Below are 25,919 nucleotides of genomic sequence, written 5' to 3'. Positions count from 1 at the left end.
GTTGATGTCACAATTCTCCAAATCATCATTCGCTTTGACTTCTTTTCAGCACTGACAGCAGGTGGCCTTTACATTTATCATGAGGTGCACTTGAACACACCACGGCGTCCCTGTCGGTGTGTGTTGTCTTTAACCTTGATTTTAAAGACTCATCACAGTAAAACGATGTCATTTTCTGAACTGTTTGTACTTGTTCTAATACTTTCCTTTACACACTCGATCATTATGTTCACATGACTGATGATTATTGATCAGTAATCTCAGTACCAGAAGTGCTATTTTGTGTGCGTCTCTGTTTTTGCTGCTGTCACAGTGCAGATGTCCTCGTCATGGACTGAGAAGTGATTATCCGAGTCGTTGTGTTACCATGACCAGTCTAACAGTGCCAGGTTGAGCCGGGCCGCGCTGACGTCGCCCTTCTCCCCCGCAAACGAGCTGTATTTTACTGCTTCATCATTCACTCTCAGCTGTTTGAAGAGTTTGAATAATGCAGGTGGAAACACAACATTTCCTGACTGACCTTCGAGCAGGTAGACCTGTTGTCATGGAAATCCAACTCACTGAGCCACAAGATCCTTATCGAGGTATTCATTCCAAAATATTGGGAAATTTTACAATCTGAGCAATTATCATGCTTTTAGTGGAATTAAGAATATCAAGATATGTGTTGTGTTACATGTATTAGTGTGATATTTATAGTTTGTAGTTCAGTGTTCTGCTCATGTGCTTCTGCTCTCAGAGAAAGTGAGTGTTCAGTATCAAACTCAGACCTGAAACAGGCCGGCCTTGTTTTTAAACTCCTGCCTCGGGGTTTGTTTCCTGTGTGTGTGTGTGTGTGTGTGTGTGTGTGTGTGTGTGTGTGTGTGTGTGTGTGTGTGTGTGTGTGTGTGTGTGTGTGTGTGTGTGAGCTTCAGGATGTGCTGGGTGTGTGTTGCATAACGTGATACGTCTGATTACTATCTGTCGTTTGCTGTTGGAGGTGACAGAATGGCTGATTGTTTTTATTATGGGCGTGGTGTGTGAGAGAGAGAAGTGGTTAATGGTTAGTGGTTAACACACAGACACACACACACACACACACAGACATGCCTGAACGCAGCCTGCAGCGTTGAAGGTGCAGATCCGTCCATGTGTTTCAGCTGCTAATCGCAGGTCGTGTTGGAGCTGCTCGCTGTATTTTTCCACTGACTCAGCAGCTGAATGTTAATTTTCTGTAGGTGTGTTACAAACCTCTCTATGTTATAGTTCACCTCAGCAGTTACAGATATTCATATTGGTGCAGATTATTTTAGTTAAAGAGACTCAGAGTTGTTTCTGAACTGAATCTGAATTCTGTGTTGTTGTTGTTGACGGTGAACAGTTGAACTGCAGCAGCTCCAACGGAGGAAAACGACGTGATGGTTTCAGGATTTGCAATCGATTAGTGGTGAAAATAACTGACGGATTGATTGATCAGTCTCTCTTGTCTCCTTCCTCTCCAGCTCCTCTTGCTCAGTGTCTCCATGGTGAAGTGGGCGGGGTCTGATGTCAGCCCCTGCTCTTGACAACCCTCCCGTCATGCCCACCATGGTTTCTAGGCTCCCTAAGTTCGGCTCGTGTACCAAACCCGCCCCGCCTTTGAGCAGCGATCAGACCGGTCCGGCTGCCGCTGCAAGCACTTGCAGCTTCACCAGCACCGCCGCTACCAGCACCCGCCTCACCAACGGGTTCTACCACCACCCCGGCCCAGCGGGGGTCAACAGCAGTTTGACTGCACCCCCCACCTCTGTGAAGCAGAATGGATTCATCAGAGCGCCGATTTCTTATTCCATGAAATGGAAGAAAGAAAATGAGCCTGTGGAGGACGGAGGGGCTGACGGAGAGAGGGAGCCGAGGAGAGGAAAGGGTGGGAATGTCGGGCTTCAGTATTATTCCCAACGGCAGCAGGGATCATCATCTGTGTCTCAGCGAGACGCTAAGAAGCCAACCACGTCGTCTGCAGGAAAGGGACGAGGTCTCAGCCATCCTGTGACGTCCTCATCCTCGCCGTCGCCACAGTCCAGCCCCAGAACACTTCCTGTCTCTAAAAGTGGATCACACAGTTCCAAACTCAGCCAAACTCCATTCGGGCTAACCAACGGCACAAAACAGGCCCTCGGCGGTCTTTCTGGGACTAAACCTCGGAGCAGTTCTCTGAGGCAGCCTCAGAGCTTCATCCGTTCTGGTGGTTCCAGGCCAGGTTCTGGTCCTGGATCTCGTTCTGGTTCCCCTCTCCAGAACAAACCGCAGGCCAGCCGCTCCCACTCCAGCGACAGCCTCGGGTCCGCTCCGTCGGTCCAGCTGACTGAAAGCGATCGTTTGCGGTCACGTAGCCTCACCCAGGTCCGACGGCAGCCCTCCCCCACCCTCACCCCTTCTTCCACCTCCTCCTCCGTCTCTCGCAGCTCCGCTGTCCCCCGATCCCCAGCTCCAGCTCCACCCAGAGGAAACCTGTCTAAACCCCCTGAGGGAGGAGGTGGTGGGGTCAAAGTTCAAAGCTCTGCTGTTCCAGGGAGATCCCTCATGCCGCCCTCTGCCTTAAAGAAGCCCCTCCTACCCAGCCTTGGCTCCGCCTCTAAGCCCAGTGGCATCAGCTATAAGCTGTCCCGCCCATCACTCAACAAGCCGTCCCGCCCGCTGCGAGTGACCCCATCCAGTGTGTCAGGAGGTGATCCGGAGGGGAACCAGGGACCGTCAGGCCGGAGGAACTCTGTAGAGACGCCTTCGACCACAGAGACCAGCCCAGGTCTGAGATCATCTCTAATCTCTAATCACAATCTCATCCTGCCTCTTCTCTGGTATCTCATCAGATCTACTCTCAGATGTTTCATCTCTTCATCCTATTTTATGTCATCTACATTCCTTCATCTCAACAAATCTCACATTTTGTGTTTAGTCTCTGTAATCTCATCTCATCTGTTTCCTTCTGACGTTTCTAATCTCTGGTTTCGTTTCATCTCCTCCGTCTTCACAATCAGAAAGTTCCCCAGACGCTCCAGAGACGGAGGGGCTGACGGCGGAGGCGGTGTCCCATGGAGAGCTGTCGATTGTCGGGGAAACGCTGGAGGACATGTCCCTGTCCTCCAACTCGTCTCTGGACAGAAATGACACCAGTCAGGAGTACATGGATGACTTTGACAACCTCGGTGAGACAGCAGGGACGGATGCTTCGGTTCAGTTTTTTAAGATTTGTTAGTTAAATCTGTGAGTTTACTTCATCGTGTCTCCTTCACATGATAACTGAGAACATTCTCGACCACAGGAAATGGAGGCGTTGGCATTCTGCTCCTCACCTCTAAAAACGACGAAGACGACTCAGGGCTCGACCAATCATGCGCCAGGTTTGATGATGACAAGGTGGCGGTGAACGGTGTCGCCAAGGCAGCAGGACTGTGTTTTCTGGACGACGGAGTGGACTGGGCCAGCATGAGACTCAGCGGTGAGTTTAATGTCACGTTCGGGTCGGGAAACGCTCTGTGAACAAGTTCTGAAAGTTTCTGTCTGTCTCCAGGTGAGCGAGGGGAGCACCGGCTGACCCGGCTGCCACATCGGAGAAAGTCCAGTCAGCCGGACTACCACGACCAGGTACCAGCACAAAGCAGATCAATACACAGTTTGATGGAAGTGTAACTGATCAATAACATCACCTTTGTCTCGGTCGATCGTTATTTAAACTCTCCCAAATTATACAGAACAGTTAAGTGTTGTTAGTCTCCTGTGGTTGTTCTGTTTTAGGAGACGTTTATCCAATTACTTGGTTTATCGAACGAATATTTGGTAGAAGTCAATTATTAACCAATCAGAAGCCAGCTGGCTGCAGATACAGTTGTGATGAAACTAGTTTATTTTATTAAACCAAAATGTAATTTAACACTTCAGGTTTGTAAAGTTATATCAGAACAAAAGAAAAGCAACATTTTTCAAGACATTTCCTGTGAATTTTTTTTCCTGTCAGAAAATTCATCAACATTCTTCTTTCTTGCAAACTAAGTGACATAATCTCGACTTTGTTCGTCTCAGAACAGGCACATTTATTAAACCTGGAAATGAACAGAATGTCATTTCTGTACTCAGTTATAGTTATAAACACTTCTGTGGCTTCTTGTTTTGATTGGTGCCTCCTGAACGTGGTGTGATGTGACAAAACTTTGCCATTAAAATGATGTAATGTAACCACGAGGAGCGTCCTGATACTTGACTCACAGTGTTTCAGGTGCAGCAGGTGTGGTTGACTCCACCCTCAGACGGTTACAACAGTGGCCGCGTCGGTTCCCAGCGTGTGAAAGGTTTCTAACCTCCATCAGGTGCTTCGTCAGCGTCAAACAGAAGCGAAGCACCGATTGTGATTCGAGTCCGTTTAAACCTGAATGACGCAGGAAATATCTCGATGATGAATCCATGTTCAGTCTTTCTTTTTATTGTGATGATTAGAAAAGAAAAAGCTCAAAACTATTTCTGCTCGAGTGTGAAGAAACAGATTTATAAAAGAGTAGAAGAAGTGACTGTCACTGTCTCACGTTTCCTGTCAGCTACATAAACAAAACTTCCTCTCCGTCCTTTTCAGGGCGGTTCGTCTCTGGACCTGTCCCCCTCAGACAGCTGTGGGTCCGGGGGAACTTACATGTGGGACGAGGAGGGCCTGGAGCCGCTGGGGGGCGCCGCCACGACCGCCTCCATCAACTCCAACGGCAACACCACCCATCACATCGGGAGCTTCGACTCCGACCTCAACAGCATCGTGAGTAGAGATGAATGAGAGTTTATTGATATAAACGGCGTTGATTCTGTTTATCAGCCCCGATTCTTTATTGATTCTGGATCAGTCTGTCGGCCTACGCAAGTTTTCAACATCTCTGAGTCTGATCACAGACGCAGCCATCGCTTGTATTGATGGTTTTAAGACTGTCATCATCTTTCTTTGCGACATGAAGCCGCGCTTTGACCCGTTTCTTCCTCTCTGACATGAATCCTTCTTCTGCACGGTCGACACGAGTTTGGTTTTGTCGTTGAATGTGCAGCAGTCAGAAAAACCTGCGTGCATTGATGAAAGATTTCAAGAACTTCAGAATCTTTAAAACAGGATCATGTACGTAACTCACAGCCAGTTTGGGGCCACATGCAGATCGATCGCATGACATGACTTTTTGAAAGTGATTAGATTATTTGTTGTTGTCGTCAGTGTGAGCAGCTGAATACACTCAGAGACAAAAGGGCGACGTGGAGAGGAGAGTTTAATATTCCTGCAGCATCAGCTCCGTCCGGCCTCTTGGGGGACAGTTTTTGGCTTCAGCTGAAAACGGGTCATCTGGCAGCCTGAGAACAAGAAAGTGAACAGGAAACAGGCAGAAACAGGCAGAAAGAGCGTCGCTCATGAAGCTAAATGTCAGAACGTTGCTGCTGTTTCTTAGTTGGCACCTGTTGCACATTTTTCAAAACTAGTCTGAACTCGAGTCCGAACTGTAAACTCAGACCTGCTGCTTCTGTGACCGTCTCACTATCCCACACAGTAGCACCTGAATGCACCACACGAAGTCCCGGAAGGCGGATTTTTTAAAAAATAGATAACTGGTGAAAGTTTAGAAACCGACACAGAAGTATCGCAGCTCTGCCTCAAACACAGTTCAACTGACGTCAGGACAGAAATGCTCCGCTGGAAAACGGCAGTGAAACCTCATGTTTCTCAGAGAAATCACCTTTTTATTCCCAAACTTGAGTTGGTGTGTTTCTTCTTCGTGTCCTCAGTCAGATTAACTGAATCACAGCTGAAGATAAATGTTCTTCTAGAATCAGACGGAGGCCGGCCATGTTTAAAGGAGCAGTCTGTAGTTTTGGGAAGGAAGACACAGATGATTTTTTTGGATCCTGCCACCTTTCTAGCTTCAAACTGTGTTCTGGGACTTTATTAGTTTATTCATGTATGAAAAGAGTTTGTATTATTACCTCATTAATATAGTTAGTATTCAGACTCCCTCTCCCCTTTTAATCATAAACCTGCATCAGGTTTCATTATCAGGACAGTTGAAGTCTGACTAAAGGCCTCTGGCGCCCTCGTGTGTCGGCGGTGTGAATCACAGAGTTCACTGCTGTGAGTCAGCTGGATGTTACTGCTCACACTGATGTTCACTGTTTCACACTTTAATGATGTTATTTTAACTCTTAACTGTCATTTAATGAAGAAACAAACAACACTTGTGTTTAACATAATAATTTTTTGACGTGTAAATCTAGGCAGGTGCACGGCTAACTGAGCTAATTAGCAAACAGCAGCTACAGCTAGCAGCAGTTAGCAGTCACATTATAAATCAGACAGTCGGCCAAATCTGACTGTCAAACGTCGTCTTGTTCCAGCTTCTTCTTCTTGAACTGTGACAGAGCTCCAACTCTCTTTTTTTAATTGTCGTTTTCCAGCCTGGTTTGTTGATTGGAGCTCTTTAATTAGTCAGCTGACGACAGCAGAGCGAGGACGGGTCAGTTGTTTCATCGTCAGTCGTCTCGGTTATTACTGTTCTCTACTCTTAATACACATCCTGGATAATGTGGAGCGGCTGCTAACGAGCTCTCTGTCTTAATGTGCCCCTCGTGTTAACGAGCTGTGGGTCTTACAGAGTGATTGACCCTAATGAGCTGTGGGCCTTAATGATCTGAGGACGTTAACGAGTTCTGAAGTGATGTGTGAAGTCATGTACTGTACACACCTGACTCTACCTGATCCTGTCCGTCACCTCACAGCAGCTGAGACGTGTGTGTGTGTGTGTGTGTGTGTGTGTGTGTGTGTGGCCTCCATACAAGACTAAAGCATCAATTAGTTCAGAGACCAGAGTGAAGAGGAGGAGGAGGAGGAGGAGGAAAGATGAGAGGACGAGCTCAGGAGGTCAGAACAGATGAGAGGGAGGAGAAAAGGAGGAGAAAGAAGATCAGAGCAGGAGGTGAGACGAGAAGATGAGGAGAGGATGAGGAGGAGAGGAAGAGGACGAGGAGGAGAGGAAGAGGAAGAGGACGAGGAGGTGAGGAAGAGGACGAGTCCAGGATTTTAACTGTCGTTGTCCAGCTGAGATGCAGCTGCTCAGTGTTTAATGAGGTGGCTGTGGACGAGTCAGAACATGAGACGGGACATGGTTCTGTTTGTCCAACACAGAAACATGATGGAAGGAAGGAAGGAAAGACAGACATAGGAGCAGTTTTGGGGTGAGATAAAAGGTTCATGAGAGAGAAGACGACATGGAGGTGAGGAGGAGAAGAGAGGAGTGATGAGAGAGGAGGAGGAGAAGATAACGGGAGAGAAGTAAAGAAGAAGAGAGAAAGAGTCAGAGGAAAGGAAAGGAAAGGAAAGGAAAGGAAAGGAAAGGAAAGGAAAGGAAAGAGGAGATGAGGACATAAGGAGAGCTGAAGCCCCGCCCCTTCTTGTTCCCCTCATGAGATCTTATTGGTCAGACCTCTGTCTGATAGTGCATGAAGAGAAACAGACAAAGTATTGATCCTGTTTGAACTGTTTTGAATCTCACACATGATGTTTGTCAGATTGTCATCAAACTAATTAACTATCAGCCTGAAAATCCGTCATTATAAAGACGCCACAGTGTCGTTAGTGATGTCGTCTCCTGACTTAAACATTGTAGAGCTTTTTGTATTAACTCGTTCAGAGAGACACAACATCACTAACAGCTGGAATAATGATGCTGCTGAAGTTGTTGTTAAAGTTTCAAACTGAATCGCTCTCTCTTCTCCACAACAAGTCTGTTGATCGGCGGCCTGAACAGACCGTCTCCTCATAATGAAGGAAGGTCTTAACGTTTTTCATCAGCATCTGGTCGAAGCTCACTCCGTCCTTCATGCCGTCGCTGCTATTTCACAGAGAAAGAGCAGATTGTTTTTACGCCTTTTTTGTGGTTTTTTTCAGGGTTTTTTTTTTTTTTTTTAGAGCTGGCAAGGACACAGAGAGCCGCGCTGTGAGCGTCTCAGTGTCGGTTTCACCTTGAATGGATCTCTCATCTGCTCCTCTTGCAGTTTTACATCATCGATCGGTGAAGTTTGATTTTCTAATGTTAGTATTCCTGCATTTCTACAACGTGGAATGAGTGAGTTTGTCTCCAACAAAAAGGATGAAATACCTCAAACACACAACCATTGGTAGCTAGCTCAAAAGCTAACTGCTATCGTACACTGCACAGAAATACAAACTGGAAAATAAAGACGGGAGCAAGATCAAGAATGATCAATGAGTGGAACCTTTCTGGATTGTCCCCCTGAAACTGGAGCTGTTGGCGGCGGGCTAGCTTATATATTCGTTTAGCATCATCGAGTTTGGATGGAGGTAGATGCTGGTTAAGTTTAGCGTATGAAACTGTGTCGTAGCTTCAGGCGAGCAGATGGCTCTGCTCTGTTTCCTGCTTCTGTGAGTTGTGTTCGTCTTAGCTGGTAGATTTTGCCCAGTTGAATGTTGGAGGCTCTTGAAACTCTCACTCTGTATGTTAAGTGACATCGGCCCTGGAGAGTTTAAGGGTTAAGCACCTATAAATATAATACAGTAAACTAAAGACCGCGTGTCTCTGTCCTCCTGTGTCTTTCAGGACATCTTGAACAACCTGGACTCCTGTGATCTGGATGATGACGACCTCATGCTGGATTCAGACGCTCTAGAGGAAGCGTCACTGCACAGCGGTAAGTTTGTGAATAACTCGCCCCTTTTTAATTAAGATCCAAAAAACATTTTATCTTTACTAAGCAGTCTCGTCACGCGGCTGTTTGAACCCTGCAGATGGAGACGGGATTGCACACATGGCTCAGTGGAGAATGAGGCAGCTCTGCTGGGGAACGCAGGACGTCCACAATGACAATGAGAGGTGAGGGAAGCTTCTTTTTCATTCGTAGAACCGGGTCGACGTGGTTCTGCTCTGGAGTGAGCAGCCAGAAAAAGGTGCAAAAAGTTTTCCAGAGATCTCAAACTCTTTACAATTGAAACACGTGGAAATATTCAGATTTTCATTCTTATTCTAGCAGAAAACACTCAACACAGAGACCTTCATGATTCCCAGTTAAACTGTTGGAGCTCTGCCAAAGTTTAAACTCACAGCTGCTGAAGTAAAAGTCAGAAAAGGGTCATCGAACATTTGTTGAGATGTGAAAAAGGTCATAAAGGCAACACATTTTCTTTTGCTTCTTTGTTTTGAAGCATGAATTTGTTGGTTTGTGTCTGATTGTTGAAGGATCGGTGAGCTCTGTGGAGCTCGAGGGGAAGTCAAAGGGTCAATTAAATCAATACACTCTTTTTCTGTCATCATATATTCTGGACACAGAAAAACAAACGAACGAACAGGATGAGACGTTTCCTTCACCTCTGCTGTGTGGAAGAGTAAATTAATTATGTGTAGCTTTAATCTGGGTGTAAATATTAAATAGTCGAACACAACTGCAGATTGTTAAATGCCTCAGAGCTCTCCACGCTGTGAGGAGGCGCTTGGTAGAATTAAAGTCAGTGCAGATTTCCATCCGTGTTTGTTGAACTGCACCTTTAGCATCCATCAGTCACGTGATAACTGTCAGAAATCAAATGTTTGTTACTGTAAAACTCGTCAGGGAGCGGCCACGACTGTTTCGCTGTGTGTTTTCCTCTTGTTGCGGCGCAACATGAATTCAGTGTGGCACGTTTGTTTGTCTTTAACACCTTTATTTCTTACTAATTACTTCTTAAAACCCACTTTCATAGACTTGCCTTTATGTGAAGTCGCCTGTTATTGTGAATTAGTTTGTCCGTGACAATCGTGTTGTGAAAATCTAACAGCTCGACCTGACATGCATTAAAACGGGCGTTTTGGGTCATGAAGAAGCATCGTAGCGACGGTGACGGTAACAGTAAAGGTTGTGTTACTGAGCTAACAGTGGTGGTGAACGTGAAGGCGGTCGGTCCCTGTAACGTTTCCATCGTTCTCTCAGTGATTTCCAGTGCTACAAACTGACAGAGGATCCTGGGAACAAGAGGACCGACACAACCCGGGACAGTGACCTCATTCTGGACCTCTGTCCTCCAAGGTGATTCAGACGTCTTCACTGTGACATTTCAACAGAACTGATTCACAAATATGTTACTTACACCCTTTCTCTAAGCTGAAACCTTCACTGTGGCTCGTCTGCACGTCGAGGGTGTTTGATGTGTCACAGTTGCCCTGATGGACTGTAACGACGTCAGTATAAACAGTCCGGTCTGCTATTCATGTTCATCCAAACGCTTTAAGTCTAGCAGCTGCAGTGAAGATTTTTAAAGGGTGTAAATAGAGTCTCCAGCTGCTTCAGTTGTTTATCAGAATGCTGCAGCTCTGTTTTATTGTGAAGCTGTAAATGTTTTTGAGTCAAATGTTCCTTTAATACGTGATGTTTTACTGGTTGTTTGACAGTAAACGTTTGTCAGATATTAATCTTCTGTAGTCAGACTTCTGTTGTGATGCTGGTGGTCATGAAACCTTCACAGGAAGATAAATCCTAATATGAACCTTTAACGTAATTGTAGTAAAAGTAAAAGTGGTTTAGATCTTTACAGTATTTCGCGCTGGTCCCTGAACGCAGCAGACCGAGTGTCAGTCACCAGATGTGGATCTGTAACTGTGAACTGTTCTCCTCAGGTCCTCCTGTCTGTCTCCTGGTTCCCCTGGTTTGGGTGTAGATGTGGAGGAGCTGGCTGAAGACTGTTCAGTAGTCAAATCACAGCTGGAGTACCTGCAGAGGTTACTGCTTCAGGTGAGAGGAGGAGGAGGAGGAGGAGGAGGAGGAGGAGGAGGAGACACCAGCTCTTACAGTGGCACCTTAAAATGATCCAGAGCATGACCGACTCTGATTTTCATAAATCTGTCTCCAGACCTGTTTAAAAGTCAAACTACAAAAGCTTTTTAAGTTCTTGTAAAGGCGCTTGTGTTCTGTCGTGTTCCTGACTCGTGAACTTACACACCGTAAATGTTTTTCAGGAGGAGGACGCGGACGAGGACACTCTGACCACAGACACTCTGGGTCCTGAAGCTAACGAGTCCCACAGCTCTGACTCACAGGTCAGCATGTTGAGCGCTCTAACAGAAAGGTTAATCTTCCCTCATGAGAGCGATCGAAAGATGCAGTTCATGACGAGCAAGTGATAAAGCTGAAGCCACGCAATCAGCAAACAGTGTTGACATCCTGATGAAGACGTCTACACACTGTGTTGAGGAGACGTCTGCTGAAGTTAGCATGCTAACAGCTAGCCTCCTGACAGCCCTCTGTAGCTCAGAGGTGACAGTCTGACAGCCTGTAGCTTCAGCTGATTCACGACTGAGTCTCATAACTCAACAACATAAACTGTGATGAAATATTTTGACTCCTAGTTTTATTATAAACAGAAAAATACAAATGTCTGTATTCAAGTTTCTCTCACTGACTGAACAAAAATGAGTTTAACTGCCTCGTTAACTCGTCGTCAAAACACTTCATCCAGACTGAAGTTTGTATATCAAATTATCTCCTGAGGAAAAAACACAGTTTTCCCCCTAAAAGCTGTTCTGTTGTCTCAGGTGCAGGCTCTCCTGCAGGAGGTGCAGCAGCTCAGAGAGGAGCTGAGGAGTCGAGACCAGACCATCGCACAGCTCACCCTGCAGCTGGTCAGTGCCTCTCTGATCTTGTTATGACGCTCGCTGCGACGCCGTGTTGATGTACCGCCCGGTTGTTAACGAGCGGCCATGTTTTTTCCTCCTGAGCAGGCTGTTCCCACGGCGACCACCAGGTGTCGTTGCCAGGCGACGACGGGGAGGATGGATCGACACACGCAGACGAGTGTGACGGAGAGAGAGAGCGTCGCCTCGCAGACGCCCTGGAGAGAGCACACTGTGAGCGCACACACACGCACAACGCACACACACACGTGCACACACACACACACACACACACACACGCACACAGACACAGCCCTGAAACATTAAGAACAAATGAACAGAGAGCGAAGAGTAAAAGCTGTTTGTCGCAGTAATGAAGGTGAAGGAGTTTTTGTTTGTCACATCAGTGAAAAACACTTTATGTATTTCCACTCAAAACAAGTGAAAATCTTTTGACTCCAGCTTTTAAACTGTGAACGTCTTTTGGTTTCTTTCCTCCTCGGTGACAGTAAACTGAAGATCTTTGGCTTCTGGAAAAAAAACTGATCAGATTTCAACATTTTCTGTCGACTAACCTGCTGATCAGTTACATGAGTCGACCACATGCAGCTCCACTCTTTGCTTTTTCTTTGTGTGTTTATACCTTCTTGTCTGTCTCTTCTGTTTCCTCTTCCACTTCCTTCTTCCTGTCAAGCCTTTCCAGATGTTTGTCTGTTGACATGTGAGTCTTCACAGACCGGCAGGTTAAACAAACTCACCTGAAGGTTTCTTAACTGTGTGTTTGTGTATCCAAAGTCTCGCTTCCTGTCGTCCATCTTCCTGTCATCACCTTCTCTTCTTCTCTCCTGTGTTGAAGTTGATTCAGCGTCTTCTCCTTCTCTCCGTCTCCTCCCGTCTGTCTCTCCTCAGGTTTTACCTCCTGTTCCTTTCCTCTCTCCGCCCTGGCAGTATCAGCGCTCCAGGCCTTACAGGGCGAGACCGAAGCCCAGCATCCCCTCCCACCTCGCTAGAAAAAGTGAGTCTCACCTTAAACCTGATCCCCCGTCACCCACCCAGTCCCCTCCTCCTCCTCCTCCTCCTCATCTTCCTCGTCCTCATCTTCCTCCTCATCGTGATCATCTAGGATGGACCGTTTACCAAACTTTAGATTAAAACATCCAGATCATCCTCGTGTCTCGTCTAAAGCCTCACTAATAATTAATAATATTACATTCTTTTAAATGTTTCTTTGTAATATTCTTCTCCAGGTGTTTCAAATACAAATGAAAACAAAGAGTGAAGCGAATCAGTAATGCAAAAACGAAAGGTGAAACTCTGATTATATCAATAAACCTCTTGCTGTTGAAATATACTTTGATTTAAAGATGGCCACCGAAACACTTTCAGAAGTAAGATCTTAAGATTCATGTGAAAATCTGACAGAACAGTCTGCGTTAACTCAAGATCAGAGGACACTTTATTTCTGTTATCAGATGATTACTGTGAAAGATTAAAAGATCGTACAGTGATTAATTCACTGTGCGACAGAATATCGATCGATCCCGACTGATCAAAGAGAGATCGATGTTTCAGGGAGCGGCTTCGCTGTTCGCAGAGGACATTACTGAGATATAATCTGAGATATAATCTGAGATCTGTCACCTTTAAAAACTGAGTTTGCAGGAAACTCAGGAAGACAAAATGAGAGAAAAGTCCAGCCAGTCAGAGAGAAGCTGGACTGACAGAATATCATGATAAGTCACAACAGTGTGTGAATAAATAAACAGAGAAAAGGAAAGAAATAAAGGTTTTGTTTTGGTTTTTTTTTAAATAGGGCAAGAGGAAATAAATACAAATAAAAAGAGTCAACGCAATAAAAAGAATGATTTAAAGACAATATCACGTAACGGAAGCCTGCAGAAAAACGGATATAATATGATAATATAAATTACCTTTCTTAATTTAATATGTGACCTCAGTAAACGAGGAAGAAGAGAAGCATTAACACAGAACTTCATGTTCGCTGTTCCTGCACAGAAAAGTCTCAGTACATCATTTAAAACAGATCTCAATTAAAAAAAAAGGTCAACAATGATAAAAAGTTCAGCAGCTTCAGTTTGTAAAACATCCAAAGAGACCAGAAGTGAACCGCTGACGGGCCGAAGGTCAGACGAGATGTTTTTAACGGAGACGAGGCACCAAATTAATATTATACTGAAAATTATCCCCAGCGGAGACGTGACGGCGCTGAATCAAGAGCTGCACATTAAAAGTTCGAAGGTTGTTTTAACTTATTCATGAAGGAACATGAGTGAGAGCAGAAACTAAAGTTCAGACACGAGTTTAATCTGCCGCTCACTTCACTTCACTTCACTTCACTTCACTTCACTTCACTTCACTTCACTTCACTTTTTACAGTTTTGAGCTTTTTTAAACTCATCGTTGCATCTTTATGTCCTCATCTTTTCTCTTCAACCTCTTCCAAAAGTCTTCTTCACTGCCCCCGATTAGTGTCCAGCTCGACATTTACTCCACCTGTGCCTCCATCCATCCATCCATCCATCCATCCATCCATCCATCATCCATCCATCCATCCATCCATCCATCATCCATCCATCCATCCATCCATCCATCATCCATCCATCCATCCATCCATCCATCATCCATCCATCCATCCATCATCCATCCATCATCCATCATCCCTCCATCATCTCCATCATCTCCATCATCTTCATCCATCATCTCCCTCCCTCGTCCACACTGTCTGTCTGTCGTGTTTCTGTTGAAACTGTTGAGAAGTCTGTCAGTTTGTTTTCCTTCTTCTTGTCGTTTCTCCTCTGACTGTCCTCCGTCTGTTTGTTTTTTGCCTCTCTGCCCTCGTCCAGGAGTGGAAACACTAGTGCTTTACTTCAGTGACACAGCATGGTACGGTAGCACCTTCTTTTATATCTTCCTGCTCCATCTCGTCCTCCCTCATTGTGTTGTGTGTTTGAAACCACAGTCCTGACTGTCGTCAGTTCTGAAATCTTCGCTGCTTATTTGTGCATTTTAGAAGAAACAGAGCAGCGAAATCATCCCGCTGCAGTCGTGTTCGTCTCCTCAATATTAGCTTTGGCTCTCTGCAAACTCCCGAGACGACCAGCGTGCTGTTGTTTGACCTCAGGAGCTTGTTTGTTATTTGTCCAGGTGAGATGAGATGTGCAGAGAGTCATGAAACGTTGCTCACAATAACAACGGGATGAAAGAGCAGAGGTTTGAAACGCTGCTGCATCATCTACAAAACATCAGGATAGCATAGCATCATTCTAATGTGACGTAGACAACCGGCAAAGAAAAGCTCATTTAACTGTGAGTGAGTGTTGTGAGACTGTTCCCAGTTTGAAGGTCTAAGAAAAGAACAACCGTACAACTCGTGTCTGACGAGCCGGAGCGTTTAATCGTCTGAAGGATCGAGCTGTCATGATAAAATATGTTTCATCTCGCTGAAGTTGCTCTGTGGAATAATCTGCACGTTTGCACAGTGAGGACACGAAAGGTCGCATTTTTATTTTCAACGATTTTCAGATTCGTACTTTCATTTTTGGTTTCTTATAAAATGTTAATGGTCGCTTTGATCTCCCAGCAGACGGCGTGGAAACGTCTCAGTCTCGTCTTCATCACGAGAACAAACAGAATAAACTTGAATCTGTTTAGCTGGATTTTGTTCAGGTGGACGACAGTGAAATAAATCAGATGAACAGAACTTACAGGAAGTTGTGTTGCACATTATAAAGAGCTGAAGTTAAAGTACTGATACGTTAAAAAAAAAAAAATATGAATAACTAACTTCCTCCCCCTCGGACTGGCTCTCCAGACTGTTTTACCCATGATTCATTGCTCCCCGGAGGACAGGTCACACCTTCTCCTTCACACTGAAATGAGTCCAGTAAAGTCGAGTCCAGAGGCTCGTAAGGAGTCGGTGCAGAGCTAAAATTATCTTTCTAAATGGCTCTTAAATTTTGTATTAGATGAGCTGCACTTCACTCCGGCTTGTTCAGTCACTTGAAGCAGTCAAACCGCCGCTGATGAGATCGCTCAGGACGCCCTTCATTCCCCAACATGATGGAGGGAAGCTGCTGCTGCCGCGGCGTCTCCGGGGAAATCAGGTCACGTCCGGACGGCACTGAGGATTGTGGGAGTTTTGATTGTTGGTTAACGTTCACTGTGACGCTGTGATGTCAGGTGTTTACTGATGCAGCATATGAAGATTGGGATCACTTGAATCACAGAACAAACTCGTCGTGTTACTCGTCACAGCAAGAGAGTGACCCGACTAATCAGATTACTTCGTGTTACAACTCTGCTAGTAACTAACAACTGAAGAAGACAAAGTTGTAAATAAACCTAAACGTACTTCTGATCGTGATCAGAGCAGCCGGAATGTTTTGTAATGAAAATGATGCCGACGTCAGCGTCAGGATGTATCGGAGTATTATTACGTCGCTGCAGCAGTGATCGAGTACCAGCTCCGACCTGCAGCCTCGTGTTGGTTCACCGTCACTAAACAATGTTCATAATCCACCTAATTGATGATGCGTCTCATGAGCGTCCGGGGGCCAATGAGAGGACAGCAAGGAGGAGGAGGAGGTGTGTGTGTGTGTGTGTGTGTGTGTGTGTGTGTGTGTGTGTGTAACAGTAACACATACACACACACCTGCATGTGGTCGAGGACACGCTCCTCTTCTTTCTCTCTTTTCTTCCTCCTCCTTCCCTCCTTCATACATTATTCATGAGTGATGGACTCGGTCACATGTAACATTGCAGACGAGCATGCTGCAGTACCGCTGGCCTCCACCAGATGTCGATGTTCACCAGTCGATGTTCTCCTTCCTTTATGTTCCACCAGAACCTCCAGGCTCATTTTATTAACTCGGTGTCGCCTCCTGCTGGACGGATTGTTTCTTTGTCACAGAAACTCACCAGAACAACAAATGTCTCCTGCTGTTGTTTGATTAAAACTACAGCAAGCAGCTGTTAGAGACTAACAAGTGCTTTAGTTTGATGCATTTTATTTGGCGTCATCCCGCCGCCCCACCAACATCAGCAGACTGATGTGGACCAATCAGACGCAGCGAGACGAGACAAAGACGTAAAAGCCGTAAGAAGCCGTAAACAGACAGAGAGGGAGGCTGGAATGTGGAGAAAAGGCGTGTTAGTGTCTCGTATCTGCAGAGAGTTTCTGATTTTCTCTCTTTGTTGCTGCTCGGGACGCTTTACCAACCCAACATGTGTCTATTTGACGTCCTGGGAATGAGACTCAACAATCAACTGTCTTTGTGGTGCGTTCAGGAACAGCTGGGACAAATCCTACTGATTCTACCTTTAACTTTAATAGTCTTTGAATTCTATTAATATGACGTGAGCTTCAGTTAGCTTTGAGCACAAATGTCCTTCAGAGGGAGACTTTTTACTCTGATCCTCTGAGTCCATGTCAGTGTGTGATCGTGTTCCAGGAGCTTCCAGGATCAATAAGAACTGAAACATCCTCAGTTTGCTCACGTCAAGCTTCTGTTTTCATGTTTCCTGTCATGTAGCTGCTACTTGAAGAAGATGTTTGTTCTTCTGTCGTCTTGTCGACCTTTATTCTTCTTTAGTGCCAAAGACAATGTGTCTCTGGCTGTAAGCTCTTTTTATTCATCAGCTGGATTTAAACCCACATGTTTTAATGCAGAAACCAGCCAGCAGATGAGCTGCACCAGCCTCTATTAGCTGCAAAACAAAAGAAAAATTCACACATTTTCTTTAACAGATGGAAACAAAATTAAGGAACTTTTAAAGATTCAAGATCACAAATCATGAATACAGAGGAAAATAATTCCTTTCTTGGCCCTCAGGGCTTCCGTAGTCTGTCCTAGAGTTAATATTTCCTTAAACTTATTCGCTCATCATTACATTCATTCATTCATCAGTATTTTCCTCAGTTTCAGTGTCCAATGATTCTGTTTCTTTTGTTTTCCTGCTCGTGTGATGATGTCGACAGACATCCTCTGAGAGTTTTTATGGAATAAAGAAAAGTCTGCACATCTAAAAGTTAGAAAAATAATTGACAGGAAATCGATAATAAGAGTGTTGTAGTGTTTCTCTCCCTCGTTGTTCGGCTCAGGTTCGGTGTGTGCGTCATCTGAGAGCTTTGTTGAGCAAACCCTCAAGTATCTTCAGATTATTAATATATACTCAATCTCTGCATGATCATTTATTCAGCGATGCTCGTGAATAAATGAGAGTGAGGACTGTAAAATCAGTGAATTTCTGCATGGAGTCTGGTGCAGAGCAGCACAGAGAGACCGGCAACAGCAGATTAGTTACGACTTCACAGGAGTTTGCCAGGATCAATACGCTGAGATCGCAGCACATGATGAATTTCTGCGCTCAGTTTTTTTTAAAAACGTTACTGTGTAAATCGGATTATCAGTGTGTAGATGAGAGCAGGCTGCAGGATTACAGAGAGCAGAGCAACAAGAAGCTTAGCGGTTCTGTATCAGTCACGCTCTGTTACGTACCGCTGAACGATCGGACGCCGCTCGCTCGTCTCTGTCGGGTCCGTTTAGACTTTGACACCACGAGAGAGAGAGAAGACGTAAAATTAAACAACACAGAAACTTTCCTGTGTTGAACAAACATTTGTAGACAATTACATGTCCAAGTTTTCAAGGGTGCGTTCAAGAGCACCTGAACCAGAATCCTAAAACCCTTCCAGGAGAGGAGGACTTTATATCACCAGGAGGAGGAGAGGAGGACTTTATATCACCAGGAGGAGGAGAGGAGGACTTTATATCATCAGGAGGAGGAGAGGAGGACTTTATATCATCAGGAGGAGAGGAGGACTTTATATCATCAGGAGGAGGAGAGGAGGACTTTATATCCTCAGGAGGAGGAGAGGAGGACTTTATATCATCAGGAGGAGAGGAGGACTTTATATCATCAGGAGGAGGAGAGGAGGACTTTATATCATCAGGAGGAGGAGATAATGGCTCCATTAATCTGCTTAGAGATCCTCAGAAAAGACTCAGCCGCTCCTCACATGCAGAACTTGCTTTAGAAACATCATGTTTTTAAGTTTCTCAGTGTCACAGTGACCCAGTGACAGTTGTCTTTACATCCATGAGTACACTGCAAACAGGAAGCACTAACAGCTGACTCGGCAAAGTTGTATTGTAGTTTTGGACTCTTTTATTGTTTTGTTGTTTTCTTCAGATGTTTAGTTCACCTGACTTCCCACCATCATATGGGGAGGAGATGATGAGCGAATTGACAGTTTTGGATGAACTTTCCCTTTAAAGAATCAGAAGTAAAAGTATTGATTATGCAGTAAAGTAGTGTTTTTACTAAGTGGCAGTAAAGTTTGACCATGAGTGTGTTTACATGTGACGTTGTGATCTGATCATATCAGCTGTTGCTGCTGCGCTGACGTTTCAAGATAATAAAGTCAGACAGAATGTGCTTTGTTCAATAATTAACTGTGGTGTTGGAGATGAGCGATGAAGAGAAGAAGAGTTATTCTTTCAGATGACGGGTCATTTTAAACACCAGCGCTTTGATCTGTGTGTGTGTGTGTGTGTGTGTGTGTTGTCGACTTTGATGCGTCCTGATGTGTGTTTGCTCCCTGAATCACAGAAACACTGAACATTATGTTGTTTAAAAGCATAAAGTCTGATTTTGTTCATTTTCGTGCTTTAACTCTGCTGACAGAGTCACGCAGCTGAAAACACTCCTGAAAGTTTTCAGCCTGATCTTTGTTTTTGTCTCTTCTTCTGCTGTCGAACATGTTTTAATGATTAAGTTCTGTTCAGTGTTTCGACCCGTCACTGAGTCGTCAGTTCAGTTTAAACACAGTCCAGAATATCAGATGAGTCTCAAGTAAAAGTTACAATATGGTGTTCAAGTATTACTTTGGTACAGTAGTACTGGAGTACAGTCTGAAACTATCTGATATTTAATGTATTTATGCAGCAAAATCACAAGAAAGGTTAAATCATATATAAACATTATTTACATGCTTGTTTGAACTGTAAACAACAGATCCAGTGTTCAGAATGTTCTGATCCGCACAGATAAAGCAGATAACTTTGGTTCTGATGCAGCGTGTAATCTGTCACGTTCCGTCTCTGGTCTAGTATCTGTGAAGTCTTGGTTGCAGTTTTTGACCTTCTCCTCTTCGTCCTTGTCTTCAGTCACAGATACTTCACTCCTCCAGCCAAGAAGAGCAGGAACCACTGACGCACCGCCGCCCACCTCCGCCGCCAACCCAAGCTCCGCCTCCAGCTCTCCACCGCTCCGCCCGGCCTGAGAGCGCCCCGGACCGTCCTGATGCCACCGCCGCCACGACCGAGGAAGGAAAGGATTGTGGGAGAGGAGTGAGGAGAGAGGAGGACAGGGAGAGGAGAGGAGGCCACACCAGATCCCTGCAGCCGCCCCAGCCCTCCAAACTCCGCCTCTTCCTGTCTCACACCTCCAGCTCAGCCATCGTCGCGCCGCTGAGGGCGAAGGCGGCCTCCGCCTCCGGCTCATCCCGCCTCCCCAAACCAAAGAGCCACTGAGGCGTCGGCCTCGTCACAGTCTCAACACGCAGCGACGTGAGCCGACGAACCGCTTCAGTAACGATCCTAAACTCTGATTATATTAACGATCGCAAGGCTAAATTATTTAAGATGTAAATGAAACCGTTAACGTATTTATTGTTAATATTTAAGCACCGTGACTGATAATAAAGATTTAAAAGTGGTTATTTTACAGCTCTGATCATCTCGTAATAATTTACTTTAAAGACGTTGATATGAAACAGTCGAGTCAGACGAACGTTCCCGGACAGGAAGCTGTTTTTTGAAATGGAGACAGTTTTAACGGAGATGACACGGAGAGAAAACAATCGTTGTTTGTGCCAAATGTTTTCCCATCATGCATCAGTCCCCCTACTGGTCATCTAGTACAAGAAAATATTGAGTGAGAACAAGATGTTATGGAGCAAGAATGAGATGCTACAGATCCTGATCCAGTATTTTCTTCTGTAACAAGCTGTTATCTTGTTTGCTATCTTGTGCAGGAAAGTGATCACGAATAGTTTGAACAAGATCTCAAAGTTAGAAACAGAACAGAAAAGCTGTCAGTAAAACTTTTAATATACGACCCTTTGACTTTAAAAAGCTCTGATCAGTCCGCTGATGATTAAAAACTGCTCTGTGTAAATGTCTGCTGACAGTTTGCAGACGAGACGAATCAAAATATCTAATATGACTTTAAATCAAGAGCACGAACGAGTGATTTGTTTATTCTTCTCTGTGACACCTCCGGGTCTCCGTAGTCAACACGTTTAATTAGTTGAGTTAATTGCTGCGTTAACAACGGAGTGGTTAAGTGTGAGCTCGTCAGCTCAGCTGAGTGTGAAACAAAGAAGAAAGTTTCAATAACACATTATTTATAATCGACTCTCAAAGCGATTGTTCTGAAAGCATCAAGACGTTTTACCTAAAATGTGTTTATTTATTGACTTCCAGGACAGAAATCTAAACAGAAAGTATAAAAGATCTGACACTAGAAGCTCGTTGGTCCCTCGCGTCTGAATATTCTCTCCTCGGTCGCTCGCTCTGTGTTCGGAGGCAGAATCGCAGACTTCCTGTCCGGCCTGACGCTGGAAACTCGTGTGAAGTCGCTGCCTCTCCAGCGAGGAAGTCAGACACCAAGACTTGTATCCCAAACGTCCGTCAGTCCGTCTGTTCAGTTACATCACGTCGTGGTAAAATGCTCGATGTTTCCGTAACTCTGCTGCCGACTCAAACCCTCCCTCCATCCGACGCTGGTGATTATCTTCCTCCTGCGCTAACTGACGACATCCAGCCGCCATTGTTCTTCTGATACACTCTGAGAGGCAGCGGGGCGAACAGTTTGTTCAAGTGTCTTTCTGCTTGAACAAACGCTTAAAACTCTCGTCTGTCAGTCACTTCACATCTCGTCAGGATCCGTCTTCACATTAACATTTAGTCCAGATCGTCCCTGAACTCCAGAATATCTGTCGAGACGCTGAAACGAGCCCGCTGACATTTACACCGACTCATCAAACACTATGACCTCGTCTCTGTCGGCGATGATCAGTCAGGATCCAGCGACTCTGCTTGCTTTGATATTAGTAACAGTATATGCAATAAAATATGCAACGTCCCGTGTGCCCCCCGGAGGAGGAGGTGTCGAAGAAATATGCAAAAAAACAAAAACATTTCACGCAGCTGGAGGAGGTTTCTGGTTCTGACAGTCCAAGAAATGATGGAGAGAAAAAACAACAACAACAACAACAACGAGGCGGACAGACGGCAGCGACTTAAAGAGTTGGTTGTTTACTTTTTAGTAAAAATGTTCAAATGAAGCTGAATAATTTGAATTCAAACCCTGAACCAACCTGCCGAGCGTCTGTTCAGAGAGCGACTCAGCTGCTCTGATCGTCTCTTCAGTTCAATCATTCATCCACTTTTTGTCCGTCTGTGTTTTTCCCTCGCACGTTTCTCTCCGGTCGTCTCTGTTCATCCCTCGTTTCTGTGTGTCGAGGCTGCAGCAGGAGGGATAACGAGGCCGACAGGGAGAACAGGTGAACACAGGAGGCTGTCGGCTCTAATTGGTCCTTTTAGTTTTTATTCCAGCGGCTTCTCTCCTTCCTCTCCTCTCTCCTTGTGTCCTCTCTCCTCACTCACTCACACACTCACTCACTCACACACACACACACACACACACCTGGGAGCATCGGCAGGTATCACTCAGGTGCTGTAGATAAACCAGGTTGCCATGGCAATACAGCCTGGCAGCCACGGCAACGGCATCACGGGAATTGAGAGAACTCCCCACCAACAACACCTCCCACCTTCTTTCTCTCCTCCCTCTGTTTTACTCCTTCCTTCCTTTTTTTCCTTCCTTCCACTTTTCCTTGCCTATTTCCTCCTTCCTGTTTCCTCCTCGTTCTCTCCTTCCTTCCTTCCCTCGAAGCCTCGACATATCGAAACGCATCCGGGTTGAAAGTCTGATCGTTGCTTTTAATCCGTCGAAAGCATTAAAATCTGGAGTGAATCGAGCCTCGTGCCTCCGACTGAGAGGAGACGGGAGGATTTTGGGGTGAAACAACAGCAGATTAACAAGTTTCTCATCTGAAGCTTAAACTGGATTTACCTGCTGAATATTCTCACCCCTCAGCAAACCGCAGAGACCAGCCGCCGGCTGATAGCCAGCTTAAACCTGAAGGTCACTTCATCTCAAACAGGGAGAGAAATAACTGTTAATCTGCCTCCCAGCAGCCGTCCAATTAAAATCCTCCTCCGACCAAACAGCTGGAAACAGCTGCTGAACAACAGGAGGGAAGTCTGAGCGAGAGTATCAGGAAACTTTTTAACTTTTGTCTGTAAAAACCTAAATGTTCTAAAGTAGAAAGAAAAGGTACTTAACGGGAGAAACTGGAAACTGGTGACAAATAAAATAACTCCTAATGTCAGTAAGTGTCCCGGTTAGTTAATGTTCTGAGATGAACAGAAACATGTTTTCACTCAAAGACAGAAAGAAGTTCATGTAGAACATTTGCTGAATTTACAAGAAGGAGACAGTGATTTAGAATTAGTCGTAGCCGTTTCACAGCTTTTGTTCAGTTTCTCCTCATGAAACGACTCTTAAAATCACTATAAATGTTGAGGGAGTCTGGTGATTGAAACAGGCAGTGTGAAATCCTTCCTCTCTATAACTGAGGAGGTTTAATTATGATGTCTGTTAGTTTCTCCCTTTAAATCTGCTACTTGAGTAAATAGAAATGTACTTAGTCACTTAATAGATCTCCTGAAGCTGCTGCATGTTTGAACCCCTCACATGATTCAGTGTCTCGTGTGTCCGACATGTTTCTTCTCTCGCTCATCCAACATTCAGTGATTTCAGTCGGTGCCGAAACAGATTACAGTCTGAGGACTTTTGACTTGCGTGATTCCGTCTCTTTATGCTTCAACACGGCGCTTGTAAAGTGGAGCCGCTGCTTCAGGTCTGCTGCGAGCCGCCTTAATTCATGCAAGTGACACACAACTCACCGCCGAGCTTCATCACCGTCACACATTAACACTCTTCTGTCCAACACAATGAAACGAACCTCCGATAGCAAAGAATCGGGAGGAGACGAGTATCTGCCTGAAATGAAAAGGGAAAAATGAATTGTAGCAGATTGTTGCTCAGCTGCGAACAAGGTTAAAGAATTCCATTCCAGAGTTTGACAAAAAGACGCCTCTCAAGGCTTCACTCCGGCCTTCCTGTCCCTCCGTGTTTCTGTCGGTGTTTCAAAAAGCCTGTGAATGATCAAAAACATTGATCGAAGGTTTGTTGAGTTCTTTTGCAATCAGGAACAAAAAATTAATAAATCTGAAATCTCGACCTGGATGTCCACGTAGACCAGCGTCCATGTGCAAAAAACTGATCAGTTCAACTAAAATAGGAGATGTAAAATCTTGGAGCTGTTGTTGTTGTTGTTGTTGTTGTTGTTGTTGTTGTCAACTGCTAAGCCACGCCCACACAAACATTCATCCAATCAGGTCCAGAGGTCATGAAGATCGCTGCACTCTGACGAGGCCTTTAGAAAGTTTCAGATTAGAAAGATCGAATATTTAAAATCATCGTTTAATTTTGTTTAAATCGCAAATGTGTTGAATTCATACGATACACAGAGTTTCTGTATTAACAAGAATAACACAATTCACTAAATTTTCACAAAGCTGCTTTCTTTTAATTCACGTATTTCACATTAAAAGCTCCAGGCAGTGAGTCCGTCGTCCAGACTGAAGTAGAAACTGTTAAATGTCGTTTTGTGTGGAATTAAAAAACAAAAAAGGTCTTAAATAAAATTTCCAGACTGCTGCAGAAGTGGAAATAAATGTGACACTGGATTTACTGGTTGTGGAAATGTCGAATTAAAACAGGAGCTGCTGAAAACTTCAAATAACGTCCGACGCTTCAACTCGAGACCGTTTTAGAATTTAGTGTGTTTGGATGTTTGCAGGTCGCAGCTGCTTCATGTCGCTGATATTTCAAACAACTGTATTTAAACGTATTTAAACAGATATTTAAATTCTCATGTTGCGTCTGAACAACTTGAATAATCACAATAATGTACTCACTGCTCATATCTAAACAATATCTCTGCTGTGTCCTGTAACTTGTCTGGGGGGAGAAATGCTTTTATTTTGAAAAACTTGAAGGACAGGTACTTTATGTTGACAGCCTTCCTGCCATTTCCTGTGCTGGTTTTCTTCTTGAATTTGATTTGTGTGCAATAATTCTGGAGGACTCAGTGTTTTTACCTCGCCGCCGCCGCCGCCACTGCTGCCGCCACGCTAACTCTTATTTATGTGATAAACTGTACAAAGTCTTAACCGACTGTAATTATTGTTATTGTTGTTATTATTAACACTGAATTGTGAGCTTGTAAAGCATCTCAGTCTGAAAATGCACTTTAAATGAAGGCGGACGACGCGGGGCTTCCTACAGCGTCGGCTCCGACACGTGAAAATCTTTTTTTTTGTTTGTCTGATTTCTTGTTTTTGGGTTCATCAAACTGTCGCTCTGCGTTGATGCTGCGCTGATGTCATAAGGGGGGCGGGGGGTACGAATGGGTTGTCATGGAGATGTGTCTGTTGATGTGCCCCGGTGGATCTGTGTGTGTTTCCTGAAACACAAACATAAGAGTCCACGGACAGAAAACTACAAACATGGCGTCCAGACGGCGCACGATGTGAAAACGTCGCTCTCGTTTGGTCGACACAGATTCTTCCTCCCGTCGGTCGTTGTGTTGAAGCCCGTGTGACATCACATCCTGTTTGGTTGGACTGAAGCCGTGAAGGCGTGTGTGTGTAGCCCCGCTGTGATTGGCTGATACACTGGTTGATATTCTGTGGTCCTCTTCTGTCATTGGCTGAGATGTGTCTGATGCTGCTGAGAAGATGAACGCTGAAATAAAAATAATCTTCACCAAAAGTTTCTGCTCAGTGTCCTTTTTTAGTCTTGATTGATGATAAAATGGTGTTTGGGATCGACAGAAACTTTCACATTAAAAGCCAGCCTGGAACCACTGGAAGGCTTTTAATTTGAAGAAATGTGTGCAGGAAGTGTTGAAAAGATTGAACAGTTAGTAAAGTCACAGGACATTTGAGCAGATTTGTCTCCGTTTCTTCTCTTGGTATTTAATCTCAGCATCGACTTTGTGAACTTCCTGTGAACATTTCACATTAAAAGCCAGTCTTGAACCACTGGAATGCTTTTACTGTGAAACATCTGTGT

General features: G+C 44.8%; 1 protein-coding gene across 6 annotated transcripts in view; it reads left to right on the top strand.

Annotated features, from left to right (window-relative positions):
- The window catches only part of ccser2b (coiled-coil serine-rich protein 2b), a 40,298-nt gene extending 14,682 nt beyond the window's left edge, over positions 1–25,616 (top strand). For 4 of the 6 annotated variants that reach the window (XM_037082416.1, XM_037082418.1, XM_037082417.1 and 1 more), the window contains exons 2-14: positions 1,482–2,764; positions 2,997–3,164; positions 3,281–3,457; positions 3,530–3,603; positions 4,583–4,756; positions 8,586–8,676; positions 8,774–8,858; positions 9,949–10,044; positions 10,632–10,746; positions 10,971–11,051; positions 11,547–11,633; positions 11,733–11,858; positions 19,814–25,616. In XM_037082416.1, the coding sequence (XP_036938311.1) occupies positions 1,525–2,764; positions 2,997–3,164; positions 3,281–3,457; positions 3,530–3,603; positions 4,583–4,756; positions 8,586–8,676; positions 8,774–8,858; positions 9,949–10,044; positions 10,632–10,746; positions 10,971–11,051; positions 11,547–11,633; positions 11,733–11,858; positions 19,814–20,179 (2,880 nt within the window). In that variant the 5' untranslated portion in view covers positions 1,482–1,524 and the 3' untranslated portion in view covers positions 20,180–25,616. Of the gene's footprint in view, positions 1–1,481; positions 2,765–2,996; positions 3,165–3,280; positions 3,458–3,529; positions 3,604–4,582; positions 4,757–8,585; positions 8,677–8,773; positions 8,859–9,948; positions 10,045–10,631; positions 10,747–10,970; positions 11,052–11,546; positions 11,634–11,732; positions 11,859–12,533; positions 12,640–14,488; positions 14,529–19,813 lie in introns of all 6 variants that reach the window. The other 2 variants (XM_037082422.1, XM_037082421.1) reach the window with 2 other exon arrangements.
- Positions 25,617–25,919: the final 303 nt, after the last annotated feature.

Source organism: Acanthopagrus latus, chromosome 20 (genome assembly GCF_904848185.1).
Source record: "Acanthopagrus latus isolate v.2019 chromosome 20, fAcaLat1.1, whole genome shotgun sequence".
Lineage (NCBI taxonomy): Eukaryota > Metazoa > Chordata > Actinopteri > Spariformes > Sparidae > Acanthopagrus > Acanthopagrus latus.
Note: the sequence above shows the minus strand (reverse complement) of the source record. Positions and strands in the feature narration are given on the sequence as shown.